The sequence below is a fragment of the Podarcis vaucheri genome, assembly GCF_965113315.1.
Source record: "Podarcis vaucheri genome assembly, chromosome: 3".
Taxonomy (NCBI): domain Eukaryota; kingdom Metazoa; phylum Chordata; class Lepidosauria; order Squamata; family Lacertidae; genus Podarcis; species Podarcis vaucheri.
This window is the reverse complement of record NC_138761.1, coordinates 70432523-70455674: the sequence shown is the minus strand read 5'-3', so window position 1 is coordinate 70455674 and position 23152 is coordinate 70432523. Positions and strand designations below refer to the sequence as shown.

Sequence of the window (23152 nt, the reverse complement as noted above, 5' to 3'; positions counted from 1 at the left end):
ATGATGTTTAAGAAGTGGTATCAATATAATCCTATAATTTCTCCAACATATGGTCTCAATTACAGTAATAGTACAATTCCTCCCAACTTTCCCCAAATAGTAGGAAAATATTGCACATGTGGAAAACTTCCAGTAACACTGACAAAGCAGATGAGCAGGGAGAAAACTGAACATTGTAAAATCGGCAGATGGATGAAGACAAAATTGCACATTTAACCAGGCTATCACTAATATATTGACAGTTAAGGACGTCCATCAGTCATTAAAATGCTTTATGACAGTTACTTCTGCTACTAAGCAAAATACTGGAGTTAACTTTTAAGCCCTCTTAGCAATCTGACTTGAAAAGTTAGACAAATTTAGTTGAGGAAGTTACGTAACACAGATGTATTTAGTTTAGAAAATTACATAATATCGTCAGGATTTGTTATGTTGTCCAGCACGCCTGCTAGATTTTTCTTTTGAACGCTGAAATCTCAAGTAGCACTTAAGCAGAAATGTACTCTGGCACAAAATACACCCCTACAAGCACACACACACACACACACACACACCCCTCGAGACAAGACATAAGATTCAAGCCAACACAAGAGAAAGCTGAGCTTCAGATAAGATCGGAGAGCTGACGTAGCCTATTTAAATCATCATCCCGTGAGCTCGAAGGAAACCAGAAGCGCTTAAACTATTTTGAATGAAACGTGTCTTTTCCCCATTAGAAGTTCCTCCTCACGTCCAAAGCCCTCCTCCTCCTCCTCACACAGGACCGTGCCCGACAACGACAACAGTGGAATTATTGCAGGAAAGAATGGGAGGGAGGGTCGCCAAGGTGGCGGCAATAGTACTCAAGAAGAACACAAGACCCAGCCACACAAAAGCGAGAGGGTGACTTTTCGGGATCGTAGGGAAGGAAGTTAATTTCTGTATTATCATTGTTAATATTATTTGCGGGGGGGGGGGAGCTGCTTTGAAGGAGTCACCTACCTCTTTGATCTTCTCCCTTTTCTTCCGGATGGCGGGGTCTGTCGGTTCCCCTCCCACGGCCCCGACGGGTTTGCGGAACGGCAAGTCCGGCAGCCCGGCGGCCCCCGCCTCCCTCCTGCCCAACTTGTCCTGCAGCAGAAACTTCGCCTTGTCCTGGTGGATGTCCCTGCGGATCTCGTCGGGCAGCTTCTGGAGGGTTTCTTTCGCCTCCCGCAAAGCTCGCTCGTGGTCCTCGCGGATCTTGGCCAAGTTCTCCGCGGCTTCCTCTGCAACAGCAGCGGCGGCGCCGGCCCCATAGCCGCTGCTACTACTCCCGGCTCCGGGCGGCTGCGGCGGGCGCTGGTGCTCCCCGTGCGCCGGGGGCGGCGGCGGCTGCTGCTGGAGGTTGCTGCTGGAGTGGAAGAAGACGCCGCTGAGCAGCTTGGGGGAGTCCGGCAGGAAGAAGATGGCCCCGAAGCAGAGCGTGATGAAGGCGCTGAAGACCAGCAGCAGCACGAACTTCTCCGTCAGGCGGAACGCGCCGCTGGGGCCGGGGGCTTTCCTGCCTCCGGGCCCGCCCAAGGGACCTCCGCCCAGAGGGCCGCCCAGGGCGCCCGGGCCAGCGGGGCTGCCGAAGAGCGGCAACAGGCTGACGGCGGGCATCGCGCGGGGCTCCGGGACTCAGCGCCCCCTGTAGGCCGGCGGCGCCCGCGGGGCAACCCGTCGTCACCAAACCTCCACAGCCGCGGCGGGCGCCGTCACAGCCAGAGCGGGCCGGCGGGACCAGCCCGCGCTTCCTGCCCTCGGCTGCCGGCGGCAACTTTCTTCGTCCTCTTCGGCGGCAGGAAGTTTTGCTCGGCCGCCGCCTCCTCCTCCGCGAGTTCTCCCCTCACGGGAAGCGGCTGCCTTTTGCCCGGCGAGGGAAGTTCGGACCCGAGGTGTGTTTGCGGCTCTGTCAGCTCCTGCCGCCGCCGCCCCCTCGGCTGGTGCGGCTGCTGTCGCCGCTGCCCATTTGACGCCGGCGCTGCCGCCTGCCCTCAGGTATCCGGCGAGAGGAAGGCGGAGCGGCGCTGCTGTTATCGCTGTGGCCGCCCAGCCAATTCATAGGAATGATGACACTTCGCTCCCTCTCTCCCCTCCTCCCTCCCTCCCTCTCTCCCCTCAGAGGCGGCGGCGCCTGGCACTCGGAAGCGGAGGACAACTGCTTACTCGAGCACGGAGCGCGGAACTGAGGCAGCCGCGAGAGGGAGGCCCCTGCTTCTCGGCGAAGGAGCGCGCTGGACCAATCACAGAGTAGGCGGGGCTGGGTGGTGGCGGGCGAGAGGAGGAGGCGGTTACGGGAAGAGAAGGGGCGGGGCATTCCAAGGAGCGAGGGGCGTGGCGTGTGGGTTTGTGGTTTTTTTTACAGTTGAGAAATAGAGCGTCCCGGGCGGAGGGGGGCGTTGCCCGTGCAGAGCGCGCGGGGTGCCAGAGCCGCTGGTTGCAAACGTGCGCGGGCGGGCGCGCGCTCACACTCGCACACAAGCACACAGACAGATGATGACTTGGCTTGCTATGCATCGTCGTCGGCTTCCCCTGTTCGGGCGTACGTGACGCCACGCAGGAGGTTAGGCGAAATCCTCGTGCCTGGCCCACCTCCCTGCCTAGGGATCATTAACCCCGGGTCCGTTCATGCATGCACACGTGCAGTAGTAGTTGCGTTTCTTGATCAATCAGTCCTGCTGCAATAAGTGGGGCTTTGATTCTAGCGCGAGATTGCAGCATGACGCGCACCGTCCTGTCCCCCCACTACAAAACTCAAGTTTTAACACTTGTCGATAAAGGATCTTCCTATGGACGGCCGGCTGCGTGCATTTTTTGTTTGTTTGTTTTGTTTACTTATTATGTGGCGACAGTTTATGGGAAGGGAGGAATTGAGGCCGAAATCTGACACCGGCTGTAAATATACAGACCGATCGATACATTGCTAAGGCAATAACGGGCGCGCTGGGCTTCCTGTGCCGCTTACTTGATTGACTAAGCGAGACTGGGTAAACGTGCACAGCCTCCCCCCGAACTTTTCTGGAATTAAACAATGCATTGGCTGAAGTGACCAACTGGGTTTTTCCACCACAATAATCTAGCGGGGCTTCCAGACTCTGCTGCCCATGCACAAAAGTTTTGCACGGTGTCCTGAGGACAACCTGATCAAATGGAGCTGTCAACTTTTTCCTTTTCTTGCGAGGAGTCTTATTCGGAATAAGGGAATTTCCCTTAAAAAAAGGGGAAAGTTGACAGTTATGACTCCGATTTAAATCACGTTGCCCCCCCAAAGAATGCTGGAAACTGTAGTTTGTTAAAGGTTCTGGGACTAATAGCTCTGTGGAGGGTAAGATACTGTTCCCAGGATTCTTTGGGGGAAGCCATGTGCTATGTACTATGTGCCATGTACTATGTGGATGTTGCATGACTGTGGTAATGTAGCTGGAGTCTGGCTGTTGTTTATTTACTGGACTTGTAGCCTGCCCTGTCCCAAAGACTTGGGACTGTTAGCAGTGTACTAATTATTCTGCCTTATACTCCACACCACTCCATCCGTGCAACCAAAAACATCCACAGTAGACTTACATCCCTACAACCTTGGGCAAGTCTTCTTAAGAAAGTAATTCTAGAGTTTAGGTGCAGCCACCCACGACACTTGTTTATATTCCCTTGCAGGCATTATTTGGTTCATAGTGGTGGTATGCTTAAACGTTATGATAGACATGCTCTCATAGCTACAGGGTAGTTCATAGCCACCAGCAGCTTGAATTCAGCTTGGAAGGTAATGCAGGGTCAGTGCAAATACTGGGAGAATAATGGTGAGTCACCATTAGAAGGTGGGTTGCAATATTTTGCATTGGCTAATACTTGTGAATTATTGCCATGGAGAGCCTTGCATAAAGATTTGGCTATCCTTATTTAGCAACAGAAAGGCTCACCTGGGCCTCTGCATGTTATACATTTTGCTGCACAGCTGTTGTGTTGCTGTGGTGCACTCGACAGATAAAACATATGCTCATTTAGGGTCCTTGGTACTCTGGGAGCTCTAGGTGGGAATTGTGCTAGGCAAAATGGTTTGTGTGTGGTTGTGAAGGGGATTGAAAATGGTGATTGTGGACTTTCACCAGAACATTCTTAAATTCAGAATAATACTGTATACAACATCAAAGTCTCACATTGAACAAAATGATCCATAGAAAGTACTTTACGATCTGAAAATAGAAACAATGTATGTACTTTTGTAACCCCAGAAAATCTTTAATAAAAACAATTAAAAAGAAGAAGGGGGGGGGTGGCCTTCCTGGGTAGAAAAAGTTTGCAAGTGCTTGAAGTAAAGGGAAAACAATCATCTGATACGTTGCAAAAGAAAAAGAAATTGAATGTTTTGTTTAATTAAAAGTTTGCAATGAACAATGACTCAACGCTTTACCAAACTTACAAAGCTATTTTTTTCTATAAGAAGTTATGTAAAGCTACACATTTATTGTACATGGCTCTATGCCCAAAGCCCTTGCCAAGCAGTAAATTATACAGTGGTGTTGTAATGAACATAGAAATGAAAGGAACAGCTATAAAATGGTTTAACAATAGCCTGCGAAGTCTTGTGACATTAAAAAGCACATTTATAGTATGTACAGTACCCCAGAGCATCTCCAGTGACCATGCAGCTACACTTCACCTTATGGTTAAGAAAAATGTGGTGAAGAAACAACCAAATCAGAACCCTATAATTACCATCTTTTTATTTATTTTTTAAGGGAAGGGATTGGAATTTTTCATGGAAGATTTATTTTACTTGTGACTATAATTTTAGCAGACAACAGAAAATCTTTGTCAACTCTTAACACAATCATTTATGTGACTATATTCCTCTTAGGCTAGTGCAACATTGTACTGCAGACCACTGCTTTAGTTTGTTCGTTCTTTGTGCACCAGCACATTGTATTATGTTATGGCCACAACATAAGAGGCTGCTAGAAATTGAATTAAAACTCAGTTTGTTGGCACTCAGATGCAACTGGGGATATGAAGTGAAGAGAAAGGGAAAGTATTGCATGGTTGGATTGCACGTGCTCAGTGCCTCTTGAGTTGGGATGAAGGAGAAATTCAAGTCTGTTTGTATTTAAAGGCAGATTAATCAAATTTTCACTTCTATCCTTTGCAATTCATACTTATCTGAATTTTGTGATGCAACTCTCTTACCAACCAATGATAACAAAAATGCATATATTATGTAAAATGTGCAGACGAATGAATGTATTAGTGAACATAACGTGAGAAAGGCATTCTGTTAGGAGAAAATGCTTACAAAATGCACAGAAAAAGTGTTTATTAGGAGAAATTTGCACTAAAACGCAGAAGTGTTTTTTTAATCACAAATTGCTGCAGAAATGTGGAGAACCGAATTGAAGGTTGGAAAAATAAGAAAGTGGGAGAACTTAAACTGACAGATCCTTACATTGCAATCTGTAAAGCGCTATGTATGTCTTAGGTTCAAACTATATGAAAGACCGTGTTCCTCTGGTTTTGAGATCTTTGGGGGAGGCCTCTCAGTCCCACCACCCTCAGAGGCACACTTGGTGGGGATGTGGGAAAGGGCTTTTTTAGTACCTGCTCCCAGACTGGAACTCCCTCCCCGGAGAAGATAGACTGGTTTCCTCCTTGTCCTTTTGCCAGCAGGTGAAAATCTTCTTGTTCCAACAGGTTTTGGGGAGCTGACTGCTTTTAATAAAAGGGATGGTGCAGTGCTGCTTTTATTGCAATTATTTGTATGTTTGAAACACACACACACAAACATATATTTGTTGCTTTTAATAAAGAAACAATGAGAAACTGAGTGTTAATTCAGCATTTATCACTGCTTGGTCTGGAAAGGCCTTCAGTACTTTTGCTGTGTTATTTCTTTGTGTCCATGGAACTTTACCTGCAAACACCCTGTGGACCACAAGCAGTCCTTACACCACAGTTTAGGAATTACTGCCAAGGATATTTAGGAAATTAAGATGACTACGTTTTAAAGATATTCAAGCTAACCACAATTGTGTTAATTATACTATCTGCAGGAGGTGTACTGTATTATGTCTTGTGAAAGGTTATGTGGATATTGCCTAAGTTTTAACAATCTTGTGCCCTCAATTATCCCTTTGTTGTTATTGCCCATTTCCTTCCTTCTCTTAGCAAATATGCAGTGTATGCCTGATGTTTTTTCTTTTTTGATGATTCCCAATATGGCTCCACCAATTAAACACTATGGAAATTGCTTGCTGAGGGTTCAGATGATCTTATCCTCACCAACTGGAAGGGCATTTACAGATCATAATTTCTGTTGCTAGCTGCAATGCTTTAAATTCAAATGCCATTGCTGCATGGAATACAGCTATATACATATTTTGGTGCATTCATTTATGATATATGGTTTTAAAGGGCCTGATGAAACTTGTAGTGACAGAGTTCTGTAATTGAGGCTCTAAGCAGTTTCCAAAATATGGAAATTAGTTACACAAGACAGACATGATTAAAATACACAATAGTTAAAAGAAAACTGTAATTAAAATAAAAAACCCAATCACGTTAAAACATTACAATATAAACACTCATAGTTAAAATGTACAATAAAAGAATCCAATTAAAAGTGATAAAAAACGAGTCTTGTGTCAAGAGATCAAGGGAATGCCTTTGTGAACAGGTGCATCTTCAAGAACTGGCGGGATGCCAGTATAGATGGGGCCTCATATTTCTGCAGGAAATGCCTACCACAACACCAGTACTACCAGTGAAAAACCCCACCTCTGTCTCACCATAAATCATCAGGCTATCATAGGACTAACCAGGTTCCTGTTGTAGATATCAATGCCCTTACTGAGCAATGGGGTGGAGAGTTGATCTTCCATGTATTCTTATTCTTCTTATTCATTTCATGTTTATACCACTTTATATTTTTATTTTAAAAAATCCTCAAAGCGGTTAATAAGACATAAAAACATCAAAGTATGCATTTAAGGCAACATAATTGACAGGAAACTAAAATATTAAAGATTTCAAAATAAAACATTGCAAAGGAGGTCAACTACAGAATGCACATTTAACACAGCAAAATTAACAAAAAAATCAAATCAAAACAAAGCCTTACTATAGGAAGTCAAGTATAAAAATGCACATTTAAAAGAGTGTAGTTAGCAAGAGATTAAATATTATCATAAGCATAGAACATCTGCTGGGCAGTGGCTGTGGAAGCTCAGGTTCAATGACCCGGATCTGCACTAGAGACAGCCTAGACAGCTTCCTTAGCTTTTGTAGCTGGAGTGATTCCTGGGCCCCATCCTCCCAGGCCAGTGGAAAAAGGCCTGTAAGGCAGGAAACAGGTCTTCCAGGACTTACAGCCAAGATGACAACCTGCTCTAGAGTTGCTTAGGGCTTTATATGTAAGAATACTGTAAAACTGGCTCAGTGGCTCATAGGCAGTCTATGATCCCTTCGCACTGGTGTGACATGGGCCCACATTCCCCCTGTCTCCCCCCCCTGGGAATTTACACAAGTATTGCACTTTCTCCATATCAAGCTTTTAGTACTTAAGGCAGCCTTCCCATTTCTTCCTTCTCATCTTTTCCTGCATTCTTCATTCTGTACCAACTCATCTGCTATTAATGCTTTTCTTTTTCAACTCCTGTCTCAGTGGCTTCCGATAGAATTCTTCCTATGGTGTGGCATCCTCCCCTTCTCTGTTCATGAAGGTGCTTGCCTTTCTTATTCTATACATGGCATTGTGGCTGAATCAAAACAAATCTCTAGACTTCACAGCCCTGTTTACAGACATTGAAAAACCCCTCTCCATGGGTGATGGTTTGGGGAGGGTAGTAGCAGGTCTGATGATTTTTGCCCATCTTATATTGTAAGCTGCAACATTTGTATGCACTTCCCTTTTCCACCACTCATTATGTGTTCCTTCCCACTCATCCATGCAGTGTGAAGCAACTGAGTAAAAGAATGACCCCCACAATGAATTAGCTATGTTTGTAATATTGCAACAATGTGAAATCTGATTGGCAGTATGGAATTGTAACATACAGTAATCACATTCACCATGTGCTCCCTGATTGGCTAGTTAATACAGTGTGCAAAATAAGGAGAAGTGGAATAAAAAAAGTGCCTAAACGGCTGTCCAAAGTGAAAATGAACATGGGCAAACGGCTGTGTGAAAAAGTCAACATTTGATGGTCTTTGGAGAGACATTTTTGGAAATCCCACCTCTCATTACACCCCTCATTTCATATCAAAAATGTTCACTCCTGAATATTCATTGCAACCTTAAACAAAATCCATTTCTTCAGCAAAGCCTCTACCTGCAACTTTACTTTTAACAGTGGACTCTGTATCCTTTCCCCGTTGTTCATTTATCACACTGTGGCCTCTCCCTATACTCCCCCTGTGCTTACTTATTTTCTGTCCAGTGCCTAAGAGACTGTTGACAATAAAACATGTTAAATGGTAGTGGTACCCGATGCAGCAAGATTCTAAAAGTAGAGTTTTAGTAGTACCTTCTACCTTTATGATTTATCTGAGTTGTAAGAACTATTTCCCAACAACCTCCTGTAATGTTCTTCAACAATACCAAGTTGCACTCTCATACTCTGTGTGGTAGTGATCTGAAAGCATTGCAGTCTTTACACCTATTGCTGCTTTTATACTTGGATGCACACACAATTCACTCTCTTTCTTTGATCTCTGGCCTTTAATCATTGTAGGTCCCCCCCCTTCAAATCTTGGTGCTGCATTTCAGAATAGATTCAACTTCATAGGCAAATAAAAGCACAATAAGAGGGAACAGTAGTAGTAAATGTGTTAGATTTCTTTCTAGTCCAATAAGGAAATATGACATTAGGGTATATTTCCAGATTACAACTCAACATTGATGCCTCTAAATAAAACATTAAGATACTAGGTTTGGTTAACAATTTCTCTGTTTTCCTTCTGTTGTGTTCCTTAAAAAATAACTTTAAAACTTATGCTGCAAGCCCTTTTTATATTTCTTTTATATCAATAAAAATGCTATCCAGAAAGTATGTGGAAATATTTATTTATTTACTTATTTTGTGTCCTATGTTTCCTCCACCATTTAGAGTACTTATTCTGTTCTTTGAACATAAGATTTTGGGAAGAGAGAGAAAAAAGATACCTTGAAAAAAAATAAAGCAAAGGGCCAGATTAGCCCATTGGCAATGCCTCGAGACATACCTCAATTTCTTTTTAGCATGTGTCATCTGAACAGGCACACTGTTCCCATGGGCAAGTAATATAATGGTGGAGAAAAGGGTTTTCTAATATGAATCAACACTGTACTTTTAAAGAATGGTTGGTGCCTGTTGACCACTGCTGCCCAAGTGCTTATATTTTATGGCTTTAATTTTATTGTCCGTAATGGTTGTATTCTAAGACTTTAATTATTATGCCTTCCCAATGATTTAGAAAGCCTTCATTTTAAGAGCCCTTGCAACCTGTCTCACTTTTGTTGCCGTGTTATAACAGGCCAGTTTTGTTCCACCATTCTCAGCTTAGCCCCATGAATTTCATTTCGTGCAATCACTCAGAAGATGGCAGTTCTCAGGGGGATGGACTGCCATGTGTTGATTAATACAGCTGGGATGCCTGTGTTCAGGCCATACCACTATGAATATTTGTCTTTTTCCAAATGAGATCAAGGACTTTCTCCTTAGTTTTCTAGCCTTAGGGTGCTTATTCCATTGATTTACTCGGTTGGCTTACTTTTTAATAGGGGAAAGACTAATCAGAAACAAAAATCCAAACTTGTCTGCTCTCCAGACTTCTTCTGGGTTATCTGGTATAGCTAAGCCCAAACTTTGGAAAAGGGGCAGTTGTGTTAGTGGGTTGTAGCAAAAACAACCATGATTTATTTGGCACTTAGAAGATGGACAGATTTATGGTGGTATATATTTCCATTGGCCAGAGAGACCATTTTGTCAGTTCATAATCACCTAAGTGCATAGTAGGTACACATATATAACCATAGAGAGAAGTGTTATTTATTGTCGAGGGCCTGAGCACCGAGTCTTTTTTTACATGGTGACCAGGATGGCTACAAAGCCGAGTGCTAGTGAGACCCCAGACACTCACCCTCTTAATTTCCCCAGAGATGTTTGTTACATTTTGCTAAGCATCAGTTTTTGCCAATAGATTTTGGGTGGGGAGAGAGCCCAAATCATGTGCCATGTACTGGGCAGAGAAAATCCTCTTGGTACCACTTAGCTCAGCGAAATACCTGATAGCTAGATTTTTGGTGGTGGGTGGGGAGAGGGTCCTCTTTCTCTGAAAGTCAGCCTAAATTTGCATCTATACAACTTAGTTAGAATATACAAATGTTACATCAATATGTATCACGGGCCTCTGCCCTTTTAGATATCTAGCAAAGCCCCTTTTTGCTGTCATTGGTTTTAACAAAGTAGACCAAAAGGGCATGCACTGTAAGAGATGGAGCATGTATTTCACACTGCTATACAAACAGGTGATTTGGTTGATTTACAGGGCCTGTGATCTCACTTTCTCTGTGTTTATGGCACTGATTGTGATGCATCCTGGGAAAAGACAGATACCTCTTGGACACTCCTCAAGGGGTGCAGAGCCCAGGCTGGTCTTGTGCCTGTACACTCCGGACATACCAACAGATAAGGACCAGGACAATCACTCCGAAACATGCATGTAAGAAACCTAACACAACAATTCTAGGCATGTTTACTCAGAAGTAAGTCCTATTCCAATAAGACTAATCCTAAACTTGCCTGGACATCAGTGGGGTGTGTAGAAGTGGCATAGCCATTGCTGCATCTGCAGCCTTGCCATTCATGCCAGCAGGGACACAAGGCAGGCAAAATCCTGCTCGGTGTTTCGCCAGCCTGGAGCTGATATAGCAACTTAGCCTAGATCAGGCTCACTATCTTCAAATGATGGCAGTCAGCCTGGCTTGGAAACTAGTGTACAGTGGTACCTCGGGTTACAGAAGCTTCAGGTTACAGACGCTTCAAGTTACAAACTCCACTAACCAGGAAGTGGTTGCTCCAGGTTAAGAACTTTGCCGCAGGATAAGAATAGAAATCGTGCGGCAGCAGCAGGAGGCCCATTAGCGAAAGCACGCCTCGGGTTAAGAACCGTTTCAGGTTAAGAATGGACCTCTGGAACAAATTAAGTTCTTAACCTGAGGTACCACTGTATTCCAGGTCTGTGCAGCCCTTCTCTGCACCTGGAATGTTTTGTTTGGGAGTTTTCCATGGGCTACTGCTGGTGGGATTCCTGCTGCCAGTAATTTTGCCAGGCAGAATGGGGAGCTCTGCAATGGAGAAGAGATGTCAGCATCAGTCTATGGACAGAGACTAGTGGTACTGTTTTAGGATGCGCACAGAGAGAGACACCTGCCCCATCCAACACCTCCTTCCCCAGTATTTCAAATTGTGGGGTTTAGATTGCAGCCTTATTTTCTAAGGCACGTTCAGAATTGTAGATTAAATCTGAAGCTTTTAAGAGGACACTGTACCCAGGGAGCTGGGCTACAAAATGGCACAAAGCAGATTTATTTAAAGTAATAATACACTGTTAAAATATATTTTGAAATATGAAGCACCTGTTAAATGCAATGTGCATATTGGTGCAAGATATTCAGACTGAAAGAGCTTAAGGTATTCGGTTCAGGTCTCTAGCAATGCAGAAGTAATTAAATGCACATATATCACTTTACGAACACATACCGGGAAAATTGTCAATATACAACTTTCAACATCCATTGGTAAAATGCAGCCCCAGCAGTGAACATCACCTTAATGAAAATCTGTGAAATACACAACTGTACAGTGCTCGGCAATAGATAACAAATTGGAAATAAGGGAAATATTATGGAGACACAAAAATGGAACATTGTATTTAATTTATGCTTTATATTTCAAAGGGTATTTTAATAATATGTTGTAACTTTTAATAAGCCTCTTCTGTGCAATTTTGTGCTCTAACTTTTGAGTGTAGCACAGAACTTTTTCTTAGAATTTATTACCCTTCCCTTTTGTATGTGAGGGTCTTGTACAGCCTTTAAGAGGATTGCAGTGTAGGATCATTTGAATCATGGGGGACCTTGAGCTGCACAAATATGAGGCTCCCTACCAACAATTGATTGAGTGAGGGTTTAATAGTCATTTATGCTAAAACATCTGCAGTGGGAATAATTTTACTCAAGTGTACAATATGCTAATATGACAGCATAGGATCAAAGTACTGAACAATTCCTTCATTGAAACTTCCTTGGTAGCAACTGCAGGGAACGCTCTCTAAAAGGCCTTTATTGGTCTTTGGTATCTTCAGTGCTGAACAAGCAGGGTCCCATGGACACTGGGAAATGTAGTTCTTCTGGTTGCATGAGTTTTTAATATAGATAGCAGGCAACCTGGAATTTCTTTATTGTTGTTGTTGTTGTTGCTGCTGCTGTTGTTCTATAATTGCTCCCCCCCCCAAATGAAACTAACTCACACCATTTACAATGGATTCATGTTACACTGAAGGCATTAAAGACAGGTATACATTGAATGACTATATTGTAGAAAGGTAAAGGCACTTTATAAAGAAAAGTAATAGAGGTACAGAGATATAGAAATTTGACTGGGGGCATTACAGGTCTCTTATGAATGAAGAACAGACAGGACACAGAACATACCTACATCATAAAAAAATCCAAGTTATTAATATGTGTAGGACCTACTCTAAGGAAAATTGCATAGCATTTCAGTCTGTTGTATTTCATGGAATCTAGAGCAGCATTTTAGCCCCATGACAACTCTGTGAGCTAGTTCAGGCTTAGAGAGAGTGACTTGTTCAGTGAGCAAATATCTGAATTGGGATTTGAACCTTGTTTCCCACATCCAAATATTGCATTGCCACAACAGATTACATTCCAGCCACCTCTCAGTTTCTCAATTTCTCTAGAGGCATCTACTAACTTCCCTAGTAGTACTAACTTCACTTAGATTGAGAGACAAAACTTCATCCCAACACAGTGTTGATGAGCAACTATAATGGAAATTAATCAGTTACAGATAGGTAGCCGTGTTGGTCTGCCATAGTCATAATAAAAAAATTCCTTCCAGTAGCACCTTAAAGACCAACTAAGTTAGTTCTTGGTATGAGCTTTCGTGTGCATGCACACTTCTTCAGATACACTGAAACAGAAGTTGCCAGATCCTTCTATATAGAGAGAAGGTGGGGAGGGGTATTACTCAGAAGGGTGGTGGGAATGGGAGATTGGCAGAGGAAGTTAATCATTAATTGTACATGGACTCAGAAAGACTATTTTAACTGGAGCAGAACCAGGGATTGCACTGTTGTTCTTAATAAGGATGCCCATTAAATCCTAGATTTACCTTTTCATCTATCCATGGAATAAATGCACTCTGAAGATCTTGCTATAAAAGTGACTTGCATACTTACTTTTCTTCTGAAGTTTTTTTTTAAAGACACTTTATTTGTGAGAGGCCATATGGTGTATCTTATCTTTTTTTTGCTCACTAGGTAGAACAATAAATCTATTGTGCCTGATGCATAACAATAGGAATCTGTAAGACCTTGCTGTCCTATCATTTGGATGATGATTCAGTTTATATTTACATCCCATCCTTCTTCCCAAAGAAGCTTAGGGTGGCATGCCTTTGTTGGTAATGTGCAAGAAAATATAGAAAGTTTTTATTTTCAACTCGGCCAAGAAGATGGGATGCTCTGTAGCCTGTCCCAAACATATCCTGTTCTCTCTATGAAAATGTTGTGTTTCTCTACAGTTTGCCATTCTTTTGGTGTTTCCCATTGCTTTGGAGAAACATCAGCTGCCTTACAAATCCTTCCTATTCAGACACATTTAAAAGAAGAAAAACATGCATCAAAAGCGTTCAAAAAGTAACTGAAGTGCATTGTACAAGCAAGACAGAAGTATCAAAGTATAATAGAATCAAATCATAGAATCACAGAATTGTAGAGTTGTAAGGGATCATCTAGTCCAACTCCCTGCAATGTAGGAATATGCAGCTATCCCATAGGGGTATCGAACCTGCAACCTTGGCGATATCAGCACCACACTCTAACCAACTGAGCATTGCTAGCTTGCTACATTTCCCTCTGACTTGCAACAAGTTAGACAAGATAAATACAATAAATCCATAGGTTACTCTACTGACAATAAGACTGCCGTCAGTGGAACATGGAGTGAAGTAATATTTGGCAATACACTTTATCTCATTCAGCTCCTGCCTCAAATCTGCTCCAGGGTATTGTACAAGTCATATATTGTCAAATGAAGTTATATGGCCATTGATCATTTATATTTATTTATTTTTCTGCCATACCAGATAGTCTCCCATTGATTGAAATTGTATTTCCATTTGCTCATCCTATACTAGAGATGTGATAATTTAGAATTGGCTGAAATTTACACGAAGCTTTGTTGATAGAATTTGTTGATAACCATAATAAGGTACAGTATTAGGAGATTGGGAATGGAATTATTAGAGGATTCTGAATTCCAAAATCTTGTTTGAGATAGGAAGGCTATTGATATGGAAATGTTGTGTTAAGGAATGGAAACTGCCAAGCAGCATCCTTAATATTCCAGAGCACAATCCACTAAGAACTTGGATTACATATACTCAACATAATTCCCACTGGAACGGGTGGAAAATATGTGGCAACAGTCTTTATGGAGCGTACCTCTTTCCCTTGTGAGAAAGATTTGTTTTCAGAATCGGGGAATCTGACTTGAGCTGTCAGTAATGAACATAATTCACTATGGAATCTGAAGCAATGTCCATGCTAGAGAATTCGAGGCATTCCCCAGTTGTAGATGAAATAAAATATTCACCACAGAAAATATAATGAAAAGGCTGCATAATTTTACATAATCATAGCACTAAAAATAATACAAACTTGCTTAATTCATGAAGTTTTGCTATTTCTTCTACATGAACATTGCCATTTAATTGCAAATTCTTTTTTTTTTTTGCTGTGTAATTTTTATTGCCTTGTCTAGGTAAGTGTCTCTTGAGCCTGAAGCTGGCCAGTAGCTCACATCTCTCACTTGCAACATCTGTGCAACCAGACAGAAACAATGAGTCCTGCTAAATAATTCCTATGGGGATAGGGACAACCACAGCAAACCTTGCTTGTATGAAATATTTACCCAGCATGTTCTTTCTATAGAGGAGCAAAGAGGTTCTTGTTAAGTTAATACCCTTTGTGTGTGGGGGGGGGATGATGATTTACTGATTTCAAAAGGCTTCCTGTACAAAGGTTTGTTGATCACACTGACAACCTTTCCAGTATGTAATGTTGACTGCCCATGTCCCTTTATCACCTTTCGCCAGACCTGGGTCCAGTAATGGAACAAGGCACTGAACAGGATAACCCCAAGGTGGACCTCTTGTTCAGTGAGGGAGGCTGCACTGGAGCCCTAATGTATACCAAAGATTGCTCTTCTGGATATCCCATCATAATAAATTATATGGCATTATGCAGTGCCAGAGGAGGAAGGCTCCTATGTAGCTCAGTGGTAGAGCATCTGATTTGCATGCAGAAGGTCTCAGGTTCAGTCCACAGCATCTCTGGGTAGGACTGGGAGGGAACCCAACCTGAAATCCTAGAAGGCTGCTGCTAGTCCATATAAACTATTCTGAGCTGGATGGACCAGTGGTCTGACTCAGTAGGAGGAAGCATCCTACGTGTCTAGGAAAGGGCCTTCTCTGGGATGGTGCTCCATTTATGAGGTGTGTCTGGTGCCTACTTTGGGTTTTGTTTGTTTCAGTGCCAACTTAAAATATACCAATTTGTCCAGGCATATGTGAGGAGGCTAACTAAGGTCGCAGTCCTCACTTGCCTGGCAGTAAGTTGCAATGGATTCAACAGAACTGAATAGAAATGATGAGGATTGTACTGCTAGTTCAGTGCTGGAAGGATGGAGCCAGCTGCAGTATTAGAGGTTGTTTCAGAGTGCACTTATGGCTGTTATTTAAATTACTTTTTAATTGCTTTTGTTTGTTTGCATTGTCTTTTGTTGATATTTTGTTTTCTATAATCTGCCCTGGGATCAATACTGATGAAGAATGGGCTAAAAAATTTCAAAGCAAATAAACACAATTGCCTAGCATAGTTGTATTGGGTTAATTTACATACCTATAATATTTTTTTTTTTAAAAAAATGGTTTATTTTCTTTCAGCATGTGTGGACAGCTGCCTAGCTATAGTCAAAGGCTCAGTCCAATATGAAAGTAACAACAGAATGAACGATTGAGCGCTAAGAGCATAGTGACAACTTATGAGAAACTCCTCTCCTTATTCTGTCACTCAGAGCTGGCGCCACCCTCTTCAGGACTTCTTATTTAGCCCTCCTGATAACATCTTGTGCACTGGAATATGGAGGTAGCCTGAGCTTTGGGGACATAAATGGACAAAACATTGTTGTCAAGAGGAGACAAAGGAGAAACTCCACTGGTGGGCAGTTCAAAGCTCCTGATTGTTCTATTGTCATTGAAATGTATTGTTTTAAGGAGCTCCAAAGAATGCACAAGTCTGGACTTATTTCTGCAGGAGCAGAAGGGAACAAATTTGCTTTTTCCAGTTGGCATAAATAGTCTGCTGCCATCCACCTGATTTTGCTTTCCACTCAGCTCCCTCAGTGGTTAAAATGCCAGCACAGTACATTTTCCTAATGTGTTTTGTCAAAGTAGCAATTTTCTAATAGTGTCGTATGAAAAGTAGAAAATGACACAAAATGTTTGTGTTTTCTATTGATCTTTAAAATGACCCCGCTCCTTTTCAGCATAAGTGACTGACAATTACTTGGCAGATAACCCATGCAGACACCGACCTTGAAGAATTAGAGGAAATCTGTTCCACGGATGAAGTGTTCTTGAACAATTTCTCTGAAGGATTGCACACAAAAGTGCTTTCCTCCGGCATCATTCATGCATGCCCTCTTGTTCCACTCTCTGACTGTGGTACAAACGTGATGCTGTAGTCAATGTAAGGAAGAGGAAGAAGAAAAATAAACAAACTACCTTAAACCTCAGTTCCCACCCACATCATTTTATAGAATGCTACAGTATAATGTACACACAAGTTGGATGCGGGTGGTGCTGTGCTCTAAACTAATGAGCCTCTTGGGCTTGCTGATTGGAAGGTTGGCGGTTCAAATCCCTACGACGGAATGAGCTCCCATTGCTCTGTTCCAGCTCCTGCCAATCTAGCAGTTTGAAAGCACACCAGTGCAAGTAGATGAATAGGCATTGCTGTGGCGGGAAGGTAAATGACGTTTCCATGCGCTCTGGCTTCTATTACTGTGTTCTGTTGTGCCAGAAGCAGCTTAGTCATGCTGGCCACATGACCTGGAACGCTGTCTGTGGGCAAATGCCAGCTCCCTAGGCCTGAAAGTGAGATGAGCACTGCAACCCCATAGCTGCTTTTGAGTGGACTTAACCGTCCAGGGGTCCTTTACCTTTACCTTTCCACAAGTGCACCTGTCTTTAATTCTTATTTTGTTCAAGCTTCACGACAACACCAGAATACCAAAATTGCAGACCACGTAGCCATGCATCATGGCCTTGCAAGTGCTTGACAACCCACTTCCCACGTGTTTGCAAAGCTAAGTTAGCATTTAGCCCCTACACAGCACAAAAGTGCTTCACGCAGATGACCTGGTGAGGAGTATTATCCCCATAACATAGGTCAAAGGCTAAGACCAAGAGGCCTGCTTGGGATTGCCTAGTGAGCTGTGTGGCAGAAGCAAAGCTCAAAGCAGCTATTGTGTTTTTATTTTCTCTAGGTCTCTGTTGCTATGCTACACCAGCTCTCTGAAGCAGCTGGACAACAAAGGCAGGAGTTTTATTGAGCCCTGGTGGGCTAAATAAAATTCGGAGGCTATCTACCTGGCAGCGTAGTTGACAAGATCTTCACATCCATGCTCATCAGTGAAATGAGCAGGCTACAGGTGCAGTGCTGGGCATCTTTGCATGGTTTGGAGTAGCAGTAATGTCATCTTCATGCAAGCTAGCAGGTCAGCAATCGGTGTGTTTCCCTCCACAGCACCAACAAGCAAGGGAACAATAGACCTTTTTGCGGGTTGGGAAGGTGTACGATGACACAGAGGAGCTGCCAGAGAACCTCAGAAAATATGCCCCATTTAAAATATCTATTATTTCTTTAGCTCCTCTCTTAGCCTCTGCCTGTTTTTGCATCTCCCCAATGGTAAGAGAATTGGTAGTAACAGACCTTGGAGGCCACAAAAAGTGTCAGTATTGCAACCAGCTATTCACAGAGAAGGTGGAGAGGGGGGACAGAACATTTATTAAGTGAAATAAATGGTGGCTTGCTTGAACATTTATGAACCTGGTCTTGATTTAGGCTGTGTGCACAGGATACCCTTAAAACACATTCGAAACACATTCCTTCACACAAGGAATTCTGGCCACCTTGGTCTGTCTCTCACGGAGTTACAATTCCCAAGAACGCTTAATAAACTACAGTATCCAGAATTCTTTGAGGGAAAGAATGTGTTCCAGATGTGCTATAAATATTTAGTGTGCATGCAGCCTTACTCAACAAACCATAGTTGATGTAGAGCAGAGGTAGGGAACCTTTCTCAGCTCATGGACCAGGTTCCTTCCTCAGCAACCTTGTAGCTGGTGATGGGTGGAGCCAAAAGCAAAAGTGGTTAGAGCAACCACTTTGTTGCTTTGGCCTTTGTACAGCAGGCTTCTTTCTGCACACACTTGCACAACCCTCTTTATCCTCCATCCAGGTAAGAAAGAAGCCTCATCAGTCAGGCAAAAAAAAAGAAAGAAAACAAAAGAAAAACTTTCAAGGAGGGTGCACAGCAGGGCTGATGAGGGATGTTGTCTGCGGAAGAAGGGGCGTGGCCTGGAAAGAATCCTAAGGGTCAAAGAGAGAAGGGCCCCATTCAAACCTCAGAGCTCAGGTTCCTCATCCCTGGTTTGGTGCTACATCTGAACCACTCCAATGGGCTTACAGAGACATGGAAAACCACACACACAAGATGACCAAGTTGGACAACTGCACTTCTTTGGGCATTCATAATGATTGAAAATAGTGATTTCTAAAATGCCGCATTGGCCATATCCTGATGTTCCAAACACTCATCTCCCCTGTGTTAGAACAAAAAGGAATTTGTTAGCATCACTTAGTGAAAAAGCAGCCACAGACTTATTTGCTGCTCACTGTATGACAGCACTGGTGCTAAGTGGTTTCAGAATTATGGTCTCAGTGGCTTAGTACACATAACTTCATTAGGTTACAACAGGTTATTTTCAGAAAGGCAGATACATATGGAATAAATATCATACACATAGACACACACACAGTTGAAACAAACTGACATAGATATTCTTCTTTCATTTGTGTTTGTTTCTGAGACACTTAAATGCTGGATGTTATGTTATGCTAATATTCTCATTTATGTCTACAGAATTGCCTGTAGGTGTTAACATTTTTGATAGCATGTCATATTATTTTTTGCCACCCAGCTGACTGATTCATGCCACCTAGTAAAGCTTCATGTAACTTTCAAGTATGAAACTATGCCTGAGTTGGAGGCGGTGGAGGGGGGAGGGAGAACCATCTTAAGACAAGGCAAATTTAAAAAATAAAATATAAAAGCTTTGCAAATGTCAACATGGCTATGTAATGATATATGAACCAGAAACATTTTAATTTGTATCTCACCATGTTCAGAGTCACCATTATTTCATCAATAAAGTGAACCATCACCTTAACTTGTTACACAGTAGACCCAAAATGTGAAGCTATTATTAATGAAGCCATGAATTCATGAAAAAGGAGAGGTAGTTGTAATACTACTGTGCTTCATTTCAAAGAGACATCTGGTGATACACTGAGACAATCAAGATGCCACATTAATAGTTAACAAATTTCATGGCAAGCCAATCTTTGATAGCCCATTGATGGCTGTACCTGAGGTATAATATTGGAAAGGGGCATCAACACAAAAGGATTGCCTCCGGAGCCAGTGTGGTGTAGTGGTTAAGAGCGGTAGTCTCGTAATCTGGGGAACTGGGTTCGCGTCTCCACTCTTCCACACGCAGCTGCTGGGTGACCTTGGACCTTCTTTGAAGTCTCTCAGCCCCACTCACCTCACAGAGTGTTTGTTGTGGGGGAGGGAAGGGAAAGGAGAATGTTAGCTGCTTTGAGACTCCTTAAAGGGAGTGAAAGGCGGGATATCAAATCCAAACTCTTCTTCCGAAAGGCATAGCAAATTGATAACTGCAATTGTTATCTGAAAACTGCATCTGAATGATGACTATATTGTTACAAATCAGCAGAAATACACTGTACACCATATGACACAGAGATGGTTCAAAAGTCATGAAAATAAAGAGCACAGTTTTAACTGTGGAAATGTGGCATACAAATAAAATTATGTATGTATGTATGTATGTATGTATGTATGTAACCCATGTTTTATTGTGATGGGAATGAGCCACTGTAAGCATCTAGCCCTTTCACTCCTCTCCTCCCCTCTTCCACCACAGCCCCAAGGAGGAGATTTAGCTCCTGTTTTTGATTAACCACAGCTTGTCATTTCATCTAAATCAACAAACTGTTGATTGTTTGAAGCAAGTCAACTTCAAACCATGAATTATGCAGCTAGCTTGTTTCAACAAACCATAGTTAAGATTTCCCACAGTTTAGGGTTTGATTGTAAGGCTAAACTGTAGCTAATCTACAATGGAAGTGAAAAGGTTCAGATTTTCTCTTCAGGAACACATCGGATACCAAGCAGCATGCAAACACAAAGCTTGATAAACTGTGGTTTATCACGATGACTGAATTGTCCCAAAGAGAAAATGAACCATACAGTACTTGGTCTGATTTATGACCTTTTCAGTATTACAGGATGTGTGGTACAGTGAACACCGAATCTGTGCCAAAGCAATTATTGGATGGCCTTACTCTACATCAGATCATCGATCACTTCTCAACCCACTTTCAGAAGTTTTGCATAGATATGTGCAGAATCTGGAGGAGAGTTTTGTTTTTAAAATGGTAATACCAACTCCAAGCAGGGATTTCTGGGGTGGGGGGAAACTTTCTGGCTTTTCAGATTTCAGCTGATTCTTGTTGCTCAGACGTACTTGACAGTATTGTAAACTCCTTGCTCAAAATTATAGAGTCCTCAGAGGTTTTCAACCATGCATATTTCATACAGTGACAATGCATCATGGGTTTTATAGCCTTATGTCTGCATAAAGAGTTAGTTGTTCTTGTCCATGCATGGAATGGTATAGTTTAGTTTGAAAGAGAATAAAACTGCTGTGGAAGTAACAAAATGTTCATTGGTCTGGTGCTGGTGAGAAAACAAATGAGAGCAGTTCCTGGGTGAATGTGAATGCAGTCAGTCCTTCAAAAGCAGCACAATTTCAATACTCTTTTCTACTTTGAAAGAAATTCAAATTTCAGCATGGATTTAAATAGGCTTGGCATTTGCAATGTAGTATTTGTTTTGTTTCTGTGCAAATGACCTTATCATAAGAAGGAATTATTCTACTGGGTGCAACATCTTCCTTTCCTTAGTAAACACACAGGGTAGCTTAATAAACAAGTTTGGCTATATGCAATTACTCAAACTAGCCAAGTTATCAAATAAAGCAATATGTTTCTTGCTGTGCGTACAATATGCCAGGCACATTGCAAACAAAACTGATAGACCAAATCTAGTTCTGAAGAGCTCAGAAATGATACTGTTCATTTCTATCTCACCATGCTGGAGGAAAGCAATTGTGTTACGGGTTTCAGTTGTTTCTGCAAAATTATTAAGCCATTTGTAACATAGCCATTACTGCAGCTTCAGAACACTGTGGCTTTTTCCAAGCTAAGTCCTTTTATTGGCTTTCTGTCAACCCTTCTTTCAAAAACATGCTTTCATACTGCTTGACAAATCTCAAAGGGAAAGTGGAGGAAACTAAATTAGAAAGTCAGATATTTTTGAATTGGAAACGTGATGGTTTCCCATGTGTTGCTATTCCCCACCCCATATATTTATGTAAAAGCAGTTAGTTGGGTTCACTCTAAATGGCCAGAGTGTGTTCTGTTCTAAAGGCAAGGGCACTGACTATCAGTTGGAGCAACAGGGAATAATTGGCTTCTATTTTCCCTTGACTTTGTTATTTCAGAAGCTTGGGATAAATTAATTGAGGTTTTAGAAATGGGAATGATTCACCGGTTAAGAAGATCGTTGAATAAGAACATAAGAGCCTTGTTGAATGTGGCCAAAACCCCATTTAGTCTAGCATCTTGTTCTCACAGTGGTTGCCTATATGGGATGTCCATAAGCAGGACATGAACACAATAGGGCCTCTCCTCACAGTTATTCCCAAGAAGTGGTATCAGGGGATAGGATTATTAGTCAGGCCACTCAAGCCCCTCTTTAGCCATCTCCCTTGTGTGGCTTATTGTTAAGAAAGATGCATATTACTGGCTATTTGGTGACATAAGCATTGTGAATACAAAGTAAGCAGGTGGAATTTCATCCCAGTGCAGCCTCCCAAAATCAGAGAGTAGGTCTCTGCTGACTTTTTCAGCAGGAAAAAAAAGCATATTCCTGAGTTGTAGCTGTCATTCAGCGACAAAAAAGAGAGACAAATTATACAGCTACAAGAGCGGCTGAATATAATTAAGGCAGCCAGCTTTTTCAGTGCTCTACCATTATAACACTTGAAAAGTCTATTCATCATAAAAAATCAAGACAATTTGTCCTAGGAAAGTAAAAGCTGGGATGAAGCGTCTTCCCACCAAGCTGTACAATCTGGCCAAATTTCAAGACACCCCAGACCAGGATCAAGCAGATAATTCTCAATCACTGGTTGTACTCCTGTCCCCTGATTATTAATATAGGACATGCTGAGCACTTTCAAGGCATAGTGGATCTCAATGTGCAGTCCCTATGGGCTTTCTTGGGAGGTGCACATTAAATCTTAGTACAGGGAGGCCACATAGCCTTGGCTAAGGCACAGAAGCAGCCACTGGTGACGTGGCCACAACGTTAATTAGGTTCAAGCAGTCCCTTTCTTCAATTTACTTTTCTAGCTGCATCCTCCTTGGATCTGGACTTTTC

At 42.3% G+C, this 23152-nt stretch overlaps 1 protein-coding gene and 1 long non-coding RNA gene across 2 annotated transcripts in view; one reads left to right on the top strand and one right to left on the bottom strand.

The window, feature by feature from the left end:
* Window positions 1-2083, bottom strand: part of MAN1A1 (mannosidase alpha class 1A member 1) — a 55096-nt gene extending 53013 nt beyond the window's left edge. Inside the window, exon 1 of the mRNA XM_082216126.1 lies at window positions 982-2083. Within this exon, the coding sequence (XP_082072252.1) occupies window positions 982-1623 (642 nt within the window). The 5' untranslated portion in view covers window positions 1624-2083. The remainder of the gene's footprint in view (window positions 1-981) is intronic.
* A 56-nt stretch (window positions 2084-2139) lies between these two features.
* LOC309528601 lies at window positions 2140-17067 on the top strand. The gene is made up of 2 exons (XR_014217829.1): window positions 2140-2253; window positions 16224-17067. It is a non-coding gene; the product is annotated as an uncharacterized lncRNA (long non-coding RNA).
* The last annotated feature ends 6085 nt before the right edge of the window (window positions 17068-23152 follow it).